The 12890-nt window shown below is 66.0% G+C and overlaps 4 protein-coding genes across 4 annotated transcripts; 2 read left to right on the forward strand and 2 right to left on the reverse strand.

Annotated features, from left to right (window-relative positions):
• Positions 1-220: 220 nt before the first annotated feature.
• Positions 221-2269, reverse strand: MNEG_8381 (beta-ureidopropionase; the record flags this gene model as incomplete). The annotated part of the gene is made up of 5 exons (XM_014043143.1): positions 221-223; positions 298-520; positions 731-810; positions 1284-1544; positions 2204-2269. 5 exons carry the CDS (start codon positions 2267-2269, stop codon positions 221-223), a joined length of 633 nt encoding a protein of 210 aa, XP_013898597.1.
• Positions 2270-2737: 468 nt separating this feature from the next.
• On the reverse strand, positions 2738-6466 carry MNEG_8382 (hypothetical protein; the record flags this gene model as incomplete). The annotated part of the gene is made up of 6 exons (XM_014043144.1): positions 2738-3208; positions 3659-3809; positions 4052-4650; positions 4901-5036; positions 5344-5753; positions 6461-6466. 6 exons carry the CDS (start codon positions 6464-6466, stop codon positions 2738-2740), a joined length of 1773 nt encoding a protein of 590 aa, XP_013898598.1.
• A 193-nt stretch (positions 6467-6659) lies between these two features.
• Positions 6660-7604, forward strand: MNEG_8383 (hypothetical protein; the record flags this gene model as incomplete). Its single annotated transcript, XM_014043145.1, has 3 exons — positions 6660-6695; positions 6952-7014; positions 7356-7604. 3 exons carry the CDS (start codon positions 6660-6662, stop codon positions 7602-7604), a joined length of 348 nt encoding a protein of 115 aa, XP_013898599.1.
• An 874-nt stretch (positions 7605-8478) lies between these two features.
• On the forward strand, positions 8479-12681 carry MNEG_8384 (hypothetical protein; the record flags this gene model as incomplete). Its single annotated transcript, XM_014043146.1, has 11 exons — positions 8479-8601; positions 8886-8955; positions 9129-9277; positions 9621-9716; positions 10062-10142; positions 10315-10452; positions 10851-10966; positions 11321-11422; positions 11703-11792; positions 11949-12104; positions 12342-12681. 11 exons carry the CDS (start codon positions 8479-8481, stop codon positions 12679-12681), a joined length of 1461 nt encoding a protein of 486 aa, XP_013898600.1.
• Between the last annotated feature and the right edge of the window lie 209 nt (positions 12682-12890).

The following is a 12890-nucleotide window of genomic DNA, read 5'->3' on the forward strand; positions in this document are numbered from 1 at the left end:
CATGTGCTGTGGGAGGATTCCCAAGACCAAGGGTCATGTCATGCCGCCTGTGCCTGCGACTGCATTGCTTGCTTTCTCCTGGTTGAAGCCTGGTGTGTTCACCAACACACTCACACACACATGCCATGACCTTTCGTTGCTCCCGACCTTGACGATCGTCGTTTCCCACGCCCGTACGCCCGTGCCCGCACTCACGCCACACACTTCAGCACAACTACAATCACTGCACCACCAGCACCACCGCCGCACAACCGCTGGCGCAGGCCCCAGCTCCCCTCTCCCCTCCCAGACACAAACCTTGCGGTGCTTGCCGATGACGTTCCCGTTGTTGCCTATGACCACCGCCGTGTTCCATATCGTGTCCCCGTGCTCTTCGTCCCGCTCCAGGATGGGGCTGACGACCACCATGCCCCAGCGGCGCGCGAGGCCCTGCAGCAGCTGCGTGGTGGGGCCGCGCTCCGCTGACTCAGCAAAGGCGCACCAGTGCTTCTCCCGGGTGCAGAAGGCGAACGGCATCGTCCTGTGGAAAAAGGGGTCGACCAGGGGTTGACCAGGTCACAGGCGCGTTGACTGGAGCCCCTGGAGGGCGCTTGTGATGACAGGAGAGGGAAAGTGGCCCACGCGTGCAGCCAGGCGAACAGCAAACCCCAGCATCTTCAGCTGGCGTAGACGGATGGGAGCCTGTGGGCAACACAGCGCTGTAGGCGCCAGCTCGGCACTGCGGGCGCACCATGCCTCCTGCAGGCAGAGGATTTTGACCCCCGCTGCGCCGGCGGCGTTGATTATCTCCTCTGCGCGCGACCAGAGGGCCTGGGACGTGGGGTGGGGTGGGGTAGGCCGATAATAACTGCGCAAGTGTTTTCGTTTCAAACGTCGTACGCGAGTGTGCGTGTGAGAGAGAGGGGGGTTGAGCGTGCGTGCACACACGCAAGCATGAGTGTGTGTAGATGTGGTGTGTGTGCATGTGACAGAGACAGAGAGTGTGTGTGGGTTTGTGCACGCAAGCTGCATGCATTTGTGCCCACATATCCACTTGCCGACGTGTTGCTGCCCAGCCTTTTACTCGGAGGACGCAAGGGACCCCAGCAGACGGGTGCTGCGCTCAGCTGTGCTGTGCTGTGCTGTTTGTCAAGGCACTGCAGCTGGCCCATTGCCGGCCCTCCCCATGGCGGCCCCTCAACGGGCCAGCCCACGAGCTGTGAAGGCGCAGCCCCTTCACACTCGCCCCCTCCGTCCCCTGACACATGCGCCAGCAAGCGCCCCTCGCCCCCGACACCTCGCACCTGCCGCTGCTCCTCAAACGGCGCCGTCGTCGGGGCCGGTGCCGCGTTCTGGACGATCCCGATCCTAACGACCCGCGGCGGCCGCAGCTCCTCGGGGGCCGCCCTGAATGCATAAGCCTGCAGGTCAAACGGCCGCGCGGACCCGCTGGCGGCGGCGGCGGCCTCGGGGGGCAGCTGGAGGGGCGCGACAGGGGCGCCCTCGTTGGAGCCGTAGAGGACGCGCTTGACTTCGCGCAGCTTCGCGGGGTCGGTGATGTGCTCCTGGTGAGGGGGGGACGGCGTGTGTTGCTATGAGATTGTGCTCTGGTGTGTGTGTGTGTTGTGTGTGTTTTGTGTGTTGTGTGTTTGTGTGTGTGTGTGTGTATGCGTGTGTGTGTGTGTGTGTGTGTGTGTGTGTGTGTGTGTGTGTGTGTGTGCGACTGTGTCTGCACGCACCTGCATGGGCAATCCATCGACGTGCACACATTTGAGGTTGTGTATGTGCGTGTGCATGTGTGGGCGTGTGTGCTAGCCAAGGGGGAAGCAGAAAGGGTGTGAAAACTTGGGGTCGCGTGGGCCAGTTTGCTCATGTGCTTTGCAAACAACGGGAACACGCATTCGGGACACGTAGGGGCGCCGTGGCTGTCAGGTCACAGCGCTTGTGACCAAGAACAACGTGGCAGTCGACACATGCCATCATTGCGGTGGCTTTTGAACCCCACCCACAAGGCGTGCCCCGGTGCGCGGTCTAGGAAGCAGCACATTGTGCGCTGGGGGCGCACATGGGTCGCTCCATGCGCTAGGCTGCAACGTGCGCCTGCTATCAACGACTTGAATGGATTTTGAGTGCTGACAGTATCCCGCGTTGGCCACACGAGGCTGCTATCGCAATCGATTCGTAAGCTCCGATCTCGGGGGGTCGCGGTCAGCCCCTCGCGCACCTCCAGGATGTCCTCCACCGAGTGAGACCCCGCTAGACTACCGTCCACGGCCTTTGCACCGTTCATCTCGCTCCTGTGGCGTCAGATCAACTCACACTTGCGGTCAAAACGTGCAACCCAAACTAAACGGGAACCTGAGGGAAGGATTGCAAACGTGATGATATCAATGGTTTCTACCGTACAGCCACCTGCAACCCCACAAGCAATGGCCTTACCTTTATACCCATGAGGGTGGCGCCGACCTGGCCACAACCCGGCGACTCACGCGTGCCAGAGGGACCCAAGATTGCACCACTGCGCAACAGCCAGGTTACAACTGTCAATTTGCACTAATGCACATCAGCGTGCCGCATGCCATACATGGTGCAGGGGCGGCGGCGATGAGACTGCACTTGGAAAAGAGGCACCGAGGGGGCAGCAGGTGGCCAGCCTGCGAGCCAGCAGCGAGCTGGGCCGGAGCCCCAGAGGAGGGCCACAGACAGCCAGTAGATATGCCGTTGTCCATCCGCCCGCCGCCCCTGAGAACCAAGACCCCTACTGCTGCACCTGCTGATGCGGCGGCGGCGGCGGCGGCGGCGGCTGCGCTCTAGGCGGCAGCCGCAGCGCGGGCGGCCCCCGCAGCTGCGGCTTGGCCGGGCTCGCGGGCGAGGGTCGCGCTGCGCCAGCCAGGCGGCTGCTGGCCGCGCGCATCAGCTCTTCCGCGCGGCGCTTCTTCTCCGCCATCTCGGCCTCCCTCCTCCGCCGCTCCTCCGCGCGCCGCGCCTGCTCCTCCAGCGCCGCCGCCGCCGCCTCCGCGAGCGTCAACACGCGCTCCTTCTGCTGCTGCGCCGCCTGCGGCGCTCCCGCGCCGCCGCTGCCCTCCTGCTGCTGCTGTTGCTGCTGCGGCTGCGGTTGGTGCTGCTGGGGCGGCTCGAGCCCGAGCTCCTTGCAGAGCGCCTTGATTGCCTTCCTGGCCTGCTTGACGCTGTTGCGCACCGCGTTGGTGGTGCGCTTGCGCTCGATGTCCTGCGCCAGGGGCAGGGTCAAAGGGGGCCGCGGTGGGTGCCACATTTTTGCTGGCCGACAGCTCAAATCCAGGGTCAAACCTGGGCGCAGCCGCGACTTCAGGGCCGAGACGGCAGCTGAGATGCAAGCACTGCCACGCGGGCGTGTTGCCGTGCGCAGGTTGAGCGCACCTCCAGGCGCGATGGCCTTGGCAACCGCCCCTTGACCTCTGTCAGGCGCCACATCAAAGGCTTGCGCGCTCAATGGACGGCCCCTTCGTACCGCGTACACTTGCACACTTGCCGCAGGTCAACACACACACACACACACACACACACACACACACACACACGCACGCACGCACGCACTCCCTCATATGCCAACTAATAAACACAAGCAGTGCAGAAACATCCAAAGCTCGCCCGCCCCCGCACAACAGCACGCACTGCTCACCCACACCCACGTGCGCACCTGGAAAGAATCCTCCATGAAAGCCGCTGACTGCTCGTATTCCGCGACCTGCTCTGGCGGCGGGTGGATGCTGCAGTCGCGCAGCAGCTCCAGCGTCAGCGGTACTTTGTACCACGCGCCGCCGCCCCTGTCACCGCCCTCATCCGGCCGCCTGCAATGTGGATACCGAGGGCAAGTAAGGACTCGGCAGGCCGGCCGGTGTGCCGGCGCCGCTGCAGCACGGCACATTCTCTATTAGCACAACAAGGGACAGCGGCGGCGCGGGCGCGGGCTGGCCTTCGTTGCACGCGAGGGCGGCATGGCAGGCTGTGCGTCGCCCAGGCACACACGGGCACGCGAAACAGATGGAAACAGTCATCTGATTGCCCCTCGGACTGGGTAACGTCTGCCCACCATTCCACCACGCTGTAGCACTTGTCCAGCACCCAGTCCGGGTCCTTGTCCATCCAGGGCGCCTTGTAGCAGCCGGGCAGGCGCAGGCTGCCGTGCGGCACGTCGACGACAGCCTCCCAATCCAGCGACGCCAGCAGCGGGTCGCCGCCCTGGGGGTCGCCGCCGCCGCCGCCGCCGTCGCCGACCTCGCTGCCGCTGCCGCTGCCGCTGCTGCTGCTGCTGTTGCTGATGTCGGCGCCGCCGCCCTCCAGCCCCGCGCCGCCACCAGGCCCGCCGCCCTGCTCGCCCGCAGCCGCGCCGCCGCCGTCGCTGCCCTCCGCCGCCTCGTCCCCGCCCGTGACGACGTCGCCGGCGCCGCCGCTGCCGCCGCCGCCGCCGCCAAGGCCCGCTGCCAGCGCCCTGAGCCGCGCCTCCTCAGCCCTGAGCGACCGCAGCTCCGCCTCGGCCCGCTGCAGCGCCTGCTGCGACCCTATCTCGTCCCGCAGCAGCGCCAGCGGCGGCAGGCCCGCCAGCTCAGCGCGGCAGCGGTTGATGACGGCCTTGCGGGCGCGGCGGGCGCGGCCCTCGGTCGTCACAATTCCCGGGAAGTTGAGGTGGACCTGGGGGGTGCGGTGTAGGGTTGGCAACAAGGGTTTGAAGCAGGCGCACGCGGGGCCGGGAAGCATCCACAAGCAGGCTGCAGGTGCTTGCTGCACCACGGGTGCTCCCATCAGCCAATCCAACGTGCTGCAGGCAGGGCCAACGGGCGCGACGCGACGTAGGGCCAGGAGCGCCCGCGAGGCTGCCGGGCTGTCTTCAGGCACGCGCATGCGGGAGGCCTCGCGCCTTGTAGGGGGTGCGCATGGATACGATCGGCGCCGGCGGCGGCCCCTCCAGGCCGTGCGCGCGCGCGGCCTCCTCGGCCACGATGGCAGCGATGCGGGGCACCGCGGCCAGCACGGCCTCGATGGGCATTGACCAGTCAAAGTCCAGCTCTTGGAAGTGCCTGAGGGTCGTGAAGAGGAGGAGAAGGGTGGGCGTGGAGGGCGCCACAAAACACAAGAGCCCTGCATGCGGCACGCTGATCAAGCTTGGCTTGCAAGGAGTCTCGACACTCACACAAACACATATGCGCACACGCGTTGGCGCGTGCCGCTTGTGACGCCCTGCCCAAACGGTGGCGAGGACGTACGTGCCGCTCCCTCGCCTGGCTGCATTACACCCCGCACGCGCACGGCGGCTAGCACCCACGCGCAGCGCCCTTCGGCCCCCTCGCTCGGCCCCGGCTTGGGCGGCGCCAAGGGTTGGCGCACCTGTACGCCCGCTTGTTGTAATTCTCCGACAGGCAGAGCTTGGCCCACCGCCGCCCCATCGCTCCGTGCACCTCCCGCAGGAAGCTGCTGAGCAGCTGCGGCGCCACGTAGTACTTGCCGTCCAGCGGATCCATCTGCCCCATGAAGCTGTTGTAATTGAAGGAGAAACCGTTGGGGACCGGGTAGCCGGACAGGAAGTCGGGGGGCGCGTAGCTGCCCGCCCGCACCCCGTCGTGCGGCAGGCGCCCCGCGCGGCGCTCGCCCTCGCGCCAGTATGACAGCAGGGCCGCCTCGCCCATGCGCGGGTTCTGGGCCCTCAGGGACGCCAGGCCCGCCACGCGCGCGGCAGCGAGCTCCTCCTGGCGCTCCAGCGGCGGCGGCAGCTGCACGCGCTCGTCGCTGGCATCGGGCTGCGCCTCCGGCGCCGGCGGCGCGGTGGCGCCGTGGGCGGCGGCGGGGGCGCTGCCGTCGGCTTGATCCGGGGCCGAATGTGCTATGGAAGGGATGGCGGCTGGTGCAGGGAAAGCGTCCGCCCCGTCTGGGGCCGGCTGTCCGGTCGCCAATCCGCCGATTTGACCGCTGCTGCCGCCTGGTTGAGGCTGCAACGCCGTAGTGGCAGGCCCCGCGACTGCCGCCCCGCTTCCATGGGCGGCACCGTCGGCAGCGTCAGAGGCGGCTACATGCTCATAAGGCTGCGGCGCAGGCGCCGGCGGCTCCTGCGCCGCCGCAAGTGGTGTATCGTCGCGCACAGCCTGAGCAAGCACTGCTGCGCTGCTGCCCTGAGACCGCCTGCGCGCTCTGCCATAAGCCCAATTGCTTGGCCGAAGAGACCGCCTCGGTGGGCAGATGACCGTGCCTGGCAGGCTCCAGTGTCTCTTGCCGGCAAATTGCATCCAGGCGACCGGTGCGGTGCTGCAAGTGCAGGCTGGCCAGCGCCGCCGCCTTCAGCAATGCTGCAGGAGTGGGAAGGCTGTAGCTAGGCTGGCCTATCTGGTACGGTTAACTTTAAGAGTGTTCCATGCTCTCAATGGTCTGCAGCTCGGGCTGATCGCCAATCGTGTGGGAGACTGGAGTTGATGTTTTGATCCGCGGATTTGGAGCAATCACTGGCACTCACAAACATTTAATTTGATCAATTGAAACGCACGGAAGGATACACCAGGCACCTCCTGCGGCCGTTGAGTATGCTCCGACTCTCGTGCCACACGCGCGTGCTGCCTGCTGCTCCTTGCACCGCCACCTCCGTTAGTGTGCAGCCACGACACCCATTGCCCTCCGCGGCGCACTATCGGAGGCGTATTGTGACATCTGCCGGCATGTCGGACGAGGCCGTGAACGTCGTGCAGCGACAGGTGGGCAGGGGGCTGGGGCCGGTTGGGCAGGGCCGGGCTCCTGCGGGTGCGCGTTTGAAGCTGCGCCGGCATGGAGGTCGCCCCGCGCGAGGTGCTACCTGTTGTATTGTTTAACAGGCACACGCGCGAAACACTCTGAACCTGCAATCACCGGGCCCTGGCACGCCGCACCTAGCCTCACACCTGCCGTGCTGGTCCCCGCTTTCCCCCGGCCGGCCACTCGTGCGTGCGTGCGCGCGCCGCGCAATGGCGGCAGCTCGAGGCGTACAACGCGCGTGACTTGGAGGCGTTCATGGCCGTGATGGCCGACGACGTGGTGGTGGGTTGCAGGGTTGCACACTCGGTTCAAGGGTGACACACTGGATACGTGTACCGCCGATTTATCACCCCTATGGAGGAGGGGAGCATTGCGTCCTTGCACTGCACCCCACTCGCTGCAACCAGTCGTCCCCTGCGGCAACAAACGCGTCGCTTTCGACATGCTGGCCTCACAGACTGCCTGCCGCCACAACACCAGCGCGACTGGGCCCACTCTGCATTGCCTCAAGTGCAGACTGCCAGCCGCACTCTTCCGGCCACTTTGCTGCTCGCCGGCCAACTCCACCAACCGCACACCATGGTGGAGCGACCACACACCCGCATGTAAACACCATCCCCCAGGCCCTGGACACCGAGACGGGCGCCGTCATCGCCTCGTCATCCGCCGAGCTGCGGCCGCGGTACGCCAAGCGCTTCGAGACGCCCGTGCACTGCGAGCTCATCGGGCGCCTCGCGTGCGGCGACACGGTGGTGGACCGCGAACGCATAACTGGCCTGCCCGGCGGTGCGGCCGCGGACTGCATGGCGGTGTACACGGTCAAGGGCGGCAAGATACAGCGCATGCAGCTGCTGTGGAAGGCGGCCGACTAGCTGAACGTGGAGTAATTGTTTGCAGCTCAAGGCGTGGCCGTGCGGGATGGTTGTGCGGGTGCAAGTGGACGGTTGCGAGTGGGTCAACTTTGCGGACCGGAGGCCGGATTTCTGCACCCACACCAGCAAAGAATGGGGTGACACACAAGCATTCCGATCTGGCCTAAGCACTGGCGTTTAAGTGAGGCTGCGCAAAAGTCGGGCACATGAGGCTCGCTCCGATGTTGCTGAGCAGCATGAAACAGCAACCCTGATTTTGAAACATGACTCGGACCCTCTGCGCCGCCGCATTGCGATAACTCCATTGCATGCACAGCTGGTCCCAGGAGATGTGGAGCCGCAATACTCTCAACCTGCCCGGGCCAGACAGCCGGGCGTCGGCGGCTTGCCGGGGGGTAGGCCCCGGGCGCCATGGGCTGGCGGGCTCGCCTCTGTACTGGCGCCCCGTGCAGCTGTCACCCGGCTGGCAGCGATCGGGGTGGCTTGTGCAGACGTGCATTGGCCAACAGGATTACAGGAGTCCTTTATATGACGCCGGTGGGCGCTGATAATCCGGAGCATTGCGCAGCAGCGATCAATCGTCAGAAGGGTGGCCTGCAATCAAGCTCAGCAGTGTGACTGAGAGTGTCAATCATATGAATTCGGCTCGATAGTTACGCTTCACAAACCTCAACAGCCGTAGACCGAGCCAAAAATCATCCTGCGCCACACTGTGCAGGCGAGCAGGCCTCAACGCTGAGCGCGTCGTTGGCTGCTGCTTTTGGGATCGCTGCACAAGGCGCCTGCTCACGGGCGTGAGCCGGACGAGTCGCGCAGCGGCGGACGCAGTGGGGCGCCGGGTCCGGCGCAGCCCGCTGGCGCGGAGCGCGCGGCGATGTCGCTCGACATCCTGATAGCGGGCAAGTACCGGCTGGGGCGGAAGCTAGGAGGAGGCTCTTTCGGGGAAATCTTCCTGGGCACCAACTTGCAGACCGGCGAGGAGGTCGGGATTAAGCTGGTGCGTGCGCAATACGCGCACGGGGCAGTTGTGCGCGGGTCCAGGGCGGGCGAGCGCGCACACGCGCGCGCGCATGCGCGATATCGCACATGCGCCCTTGAGTGGCGCGGCACGTCTAGTCTTGAGTGCATGCACGACACTGGTGACGAGCCGAGGGCAGGCTCTGCGCCGCGCCGCACTGCGCGTCACCAGGCCGGGCGGCGGCCCGGTTTTCAACTGGTGCGAGCGTGACACCATCCTCGGCTCGCGCGGCGCCCGCACCGCCCTTGCCGTGCGCACCGCAGGAGTCAATAAAGGCGCGGCACCCGCAGCTGCTGTACGAATCGAAACTCTACAAGATCCTGCAGGGCGGAGGTGGGGCGGCTGGTTGGACTTGACCCAGCACGCGTGCCACTCACGGGCAGCGGCATGCTAACACCGCGCAGCCCGCACGTGGCACGAGGTGGCCAACCGTCGCGCACCCGTTGGCTCGTGCATAAGTTGTAAATCACACGCGTGTTCACCTGCCTGGTCCGCCACCCCTGCAGCCGGCATCCCCAACCTGCGGTGGTATGGCATTGAAGGGGAGTACAACGTGATGGTCATCGACCTGCTGGGGCCTAGCCTGGAGGACCTGTTCAACTTTTGCAGCAGGAAGTTCACCGTGAAGACTGTGCTGATGCTGGCGGACCAGATGGTGCGCGGTCGAGGCGGCAGCCGAAGCAGGGGCGGTGCAGCGACGCGGCGCGTGCTGCCGGCACGTCGGACTGTGGCGGCGGGTCGGGTCCGCAGCGCGGGGCGTGCCGCAAGCCGGCCGCGCCAATGGCGCTGCCGCGGCTGCTCCATGGCAGTCAGTCAGGATGGTGATGACGAGTTTCGGGAGCGGCGGGTCGTGCTTTGCTCAGCGGCAGGGCTCCAGTCATGAACTGATGCGAGGATGTGATGGCCAGCAGCCCTGGGTGGCTCAACTCATCCGCGCCCACGCACGCGCGCATACACACACACATACGTACTTGTCCGCCCTCCCCTCGCTCCACCAGATATCTCGGGTGGAGTACGTGCACTCCCGCAGCTTCATACACCGCGACATAAAGCCGGACAACTTCCTCATGGGCCTCGGAAAGAGGGCCAACCAGGTGCGTCTCGAGGCGCTGGGCCGGCAGGAAGGCAGGCAGGCAGGCGTCGGCCATGACGCAGGCCCGCTGCTGGAGCGCCCCTCGCTCTCTTCTTCTTGTTGCACAGGATATCGTGTGGCTTTGGGTTGTTTTTTTTTTCGCATCCACAGCGCGGCTTCAAAACATGGCAGCAGTTGTACGGCCGGCCAGCTGGTCATCATCCTGCCCTGATTGCACGTGGCGCCCGCCGCTTGGTCGCCCTGGCGCTATTTTCGGACGACGACATCTCCCCCCTGCACACGCGCCAAGCGTCCAGCACATGCTCACCTTCCGATACCCTCTTCACCGCGCTGCCCTTCAACCCAGGTGAACATCATCGACTTTGGTCTGGCCAAGAAGTACCGCGACCCAAAAACCCACGTCCACATACCCTATGTGGAAAACAAGGTGGCCGCACGCCCGTCCACGCGGCAACCCAGCGTCCCGCCCGCCGCGCCCCTGTCCGCTGCAACCTCGCGCCCTCGGATCAAGCTGCTGCTCCTTTCGCGGGACTGCCCCAACCCTGCCCCAACTCCGCCCCAACCACGCGGCCGCATGCCCTTGTCGCCACAATTTCCAGAACCTGACGGGCACCGCGCGGTATGCGAGTGTCAACACGCACCTTGGCATTGAGCAGTCGCGGCGGGACGACCTGGAGAGCCTGGGTTACGTGTTCATGTACTTCCTCAGGGGCAGCCTGCCCTGGCAGGGCCTGCAGGTGCGTGTGCGTGTGTGAAAGTTTTTATGTGTGTGTGTTATGTGTGTGTAGGTCCATGTGTGTACTTGTATGATGAGTTGCGTGCATGTCTGTGCTGTGATGTGTGCGCGTGCCTGTGTGTGATGATGGACAGGGGGCAGGGCGGCGGTGTGCGTCGAGTGGCCAGGGGCAGGGGCGTTGGCTGCCTCTGGGGGGGAGTTTTCTATGGCTCGCCGGTCCGAGGGGCGGCCGTCCCTCTGGACTGCTTCAAGGGCCCAGGCGGGGAGCCAGCGTGGACACCGCGCGGTTCTCGTCTCCCCCATCGCAACCACCCTTGCTGCAGGACCTCCCACTCCGGCCTCAACCCCCTCGCTTCCTCCCCTGTGCCCCTGCCCCTGCGGCCTCCCGACCTTGTATAGGCCGCCACCAAAAAGCAAAAATACGAGAAGATCAGCGAGAAGAAGATGAAGACGCCCTTCGAGACGCTGTGCAAGGGGCTGCCGCAGGAGTTTGTGCTCTACTTCCAAAACGTCAGGTCGGCCATGCACACGCCACAGGCACGGCAGCCCGGCCGCCGCGGTGCCTCTGGGCCGCAGGGTTTGACGGCTTGCTGATCTAGATTTGTAGGACTCGCGCGCGGGTTGGTGTTGAAGCAGCAATTGCGGCTGTGTGCCCTGGGCCGAGTGTTCAGGCTCCGCTGCGTCTCCCCTCTCACTGGCCCTGCCAAACATGGCGGCTGGCTTTGTTTGTTTGGAAGGTCGGAACCCCTTCCGATTATCCCCCCTCCCGCCCTCTCTGCACACACACACGCGCGCTCGCACACACACACACACACACACACACACACATATTGACACACACACATACACGCGCGCACGTGTGCGTGTAGGTCCCTGCGTTTTGACGAGAAGCCGGACTACGCCTTCCTGCGGCGCATGCTGCGGGACCTTTTCGCCAAGGAGGGCTGGAATTGGGACTACGTGTTTGACTGGTGAGGGTTGAGGAGTTTGGGAGGTGTTGGGGGTTGGGGGGGCAGCGGTGTGGTGTAGCCAGCTGCATGCTGATGGCGGATGTGTGTGGCCGGGGCTGCAGTGGGACCCTCGTGGTTGAAGGGTGGAGGGAAGCGGCTTGGTGAGGAGCGGCGGGGGGCCTGGGCTGCATGGGGGCAGGGATGGCCGGGGCGTGCGGCTGAGGCTGCGAAGAGTGTGCGTTCAGACTTGCGACGGCCGAGGGGCCAGGCCGCCTGCCATATGCAATCGGTTGGGGGCTAGGATTCAGGGCGGTGGTGCACGGGTGCGGTCGGGCGGCTTGCGGCTGGCGCGCGGCGGCGGCGGCGGCGGGGACGCGCCGCGCAATGTCATGTACGTACATCCCATCCGCAGAGGCGCTGAGCTCGGCCTCTCGACCCCATTCTCTCTCCCGGCTTCCCCTGCTGCTGGGTAGTCTGGCTCAATCGCGCCACTCTCTAACACACGCCACCGGCCTACGACCCGTTCTCTCAAAACCCGCCGTCGCAGGACGATCCTCAAGTATCAGAGGGCTAACGGCATCGAGCGGCCCCTGGCGACCGCCGCGGCTGCAGGGCAGCCCTCTGGCGCGGCTGCGGGCGCGGGCGGCGCGGGCGCGGCGGCGACGCGGGCCCTGCAGGAGGCGGCGGAGCGGCAGCGTCAGAGGTGCGCACGCGCGCGCGCGCGCGCCACCGGGGACGGTTGGCCGGGGCGTGCAACGGCGGGTGGTGCGACGGCGGGCGTGCGACCGCGGGCTTGGGCAGGCCGTTGCTGCAGTTTGGTGCATGCCCACGCATACCACCTCCACCGCTCGTGTTTTCATTGTCGATGCTCTCATATCCTGCACTCCTCTGAGTTGGAACTCTCCCCCTTCCCTGGGTGGGGTGCACCCCACCCCGCCAGGCCCTTGTCGGGTACGGCGGCGGCGCAGCCGTCAGTGCAGCAGCAGCAGCTGACGAACCCGACGCAGCAGCAGCAGCAGCAGCAGCAGCAGGTGGTGGCCGCGCCAGCCGCGTTGGTGCCGACCCGCAGCGTGCCGGTTGGCGGCGTCGCAACGGCCGGGCAGCAGCACCCGCCCCTGCAGCAGCAAGGGCTGGCACCGCGCACGAGCGTGCCGCTGCCGCAAGCTGGGGGCCAGCAGCAGGGCCTGGCGTACCAGGCGGCAGCTGGGCAGCAGCTGCCCGAAGAGAAGAAGGAGAAGTCGCGGGCGTCGCGAGCCTTTGTGAGCTATTCACCTGCCTGAGAGGGGGGGCGCCTTGCGTCTCCCAACGCGCCCCTCCGCCAATGCGCCCTGCGGCGCGCTCGTACGCGCGCCGGCCGCGGCCACGGCCAATGGGGCTTGACACTGGACGTGCAGCAGCGAGCGGCCAGCAGATTTGTCGGGCTCCATCTGGCCAAATAGGTTGTGCTGGCTCTGCTCCCCCACACCCAGCCACACACCCGCCCTCACAC

This window comes from Monoraphidium neglectum, assembly GCF_000611645.1.
Source record: "Monoraphidium neglectum strain SAG 48.87 unplaced genomic scaffold scaffold01586, whole genome shotgun sequence".
Classification (NCBI taxonomy): domain Eukaryota; kingdom Viridiplantae; phylum Chlorophyta; class Chlorophyceae; order Sphaeropleales; family Selenastraceae; genus Monoraphidium; species Monoraphidium neglectum.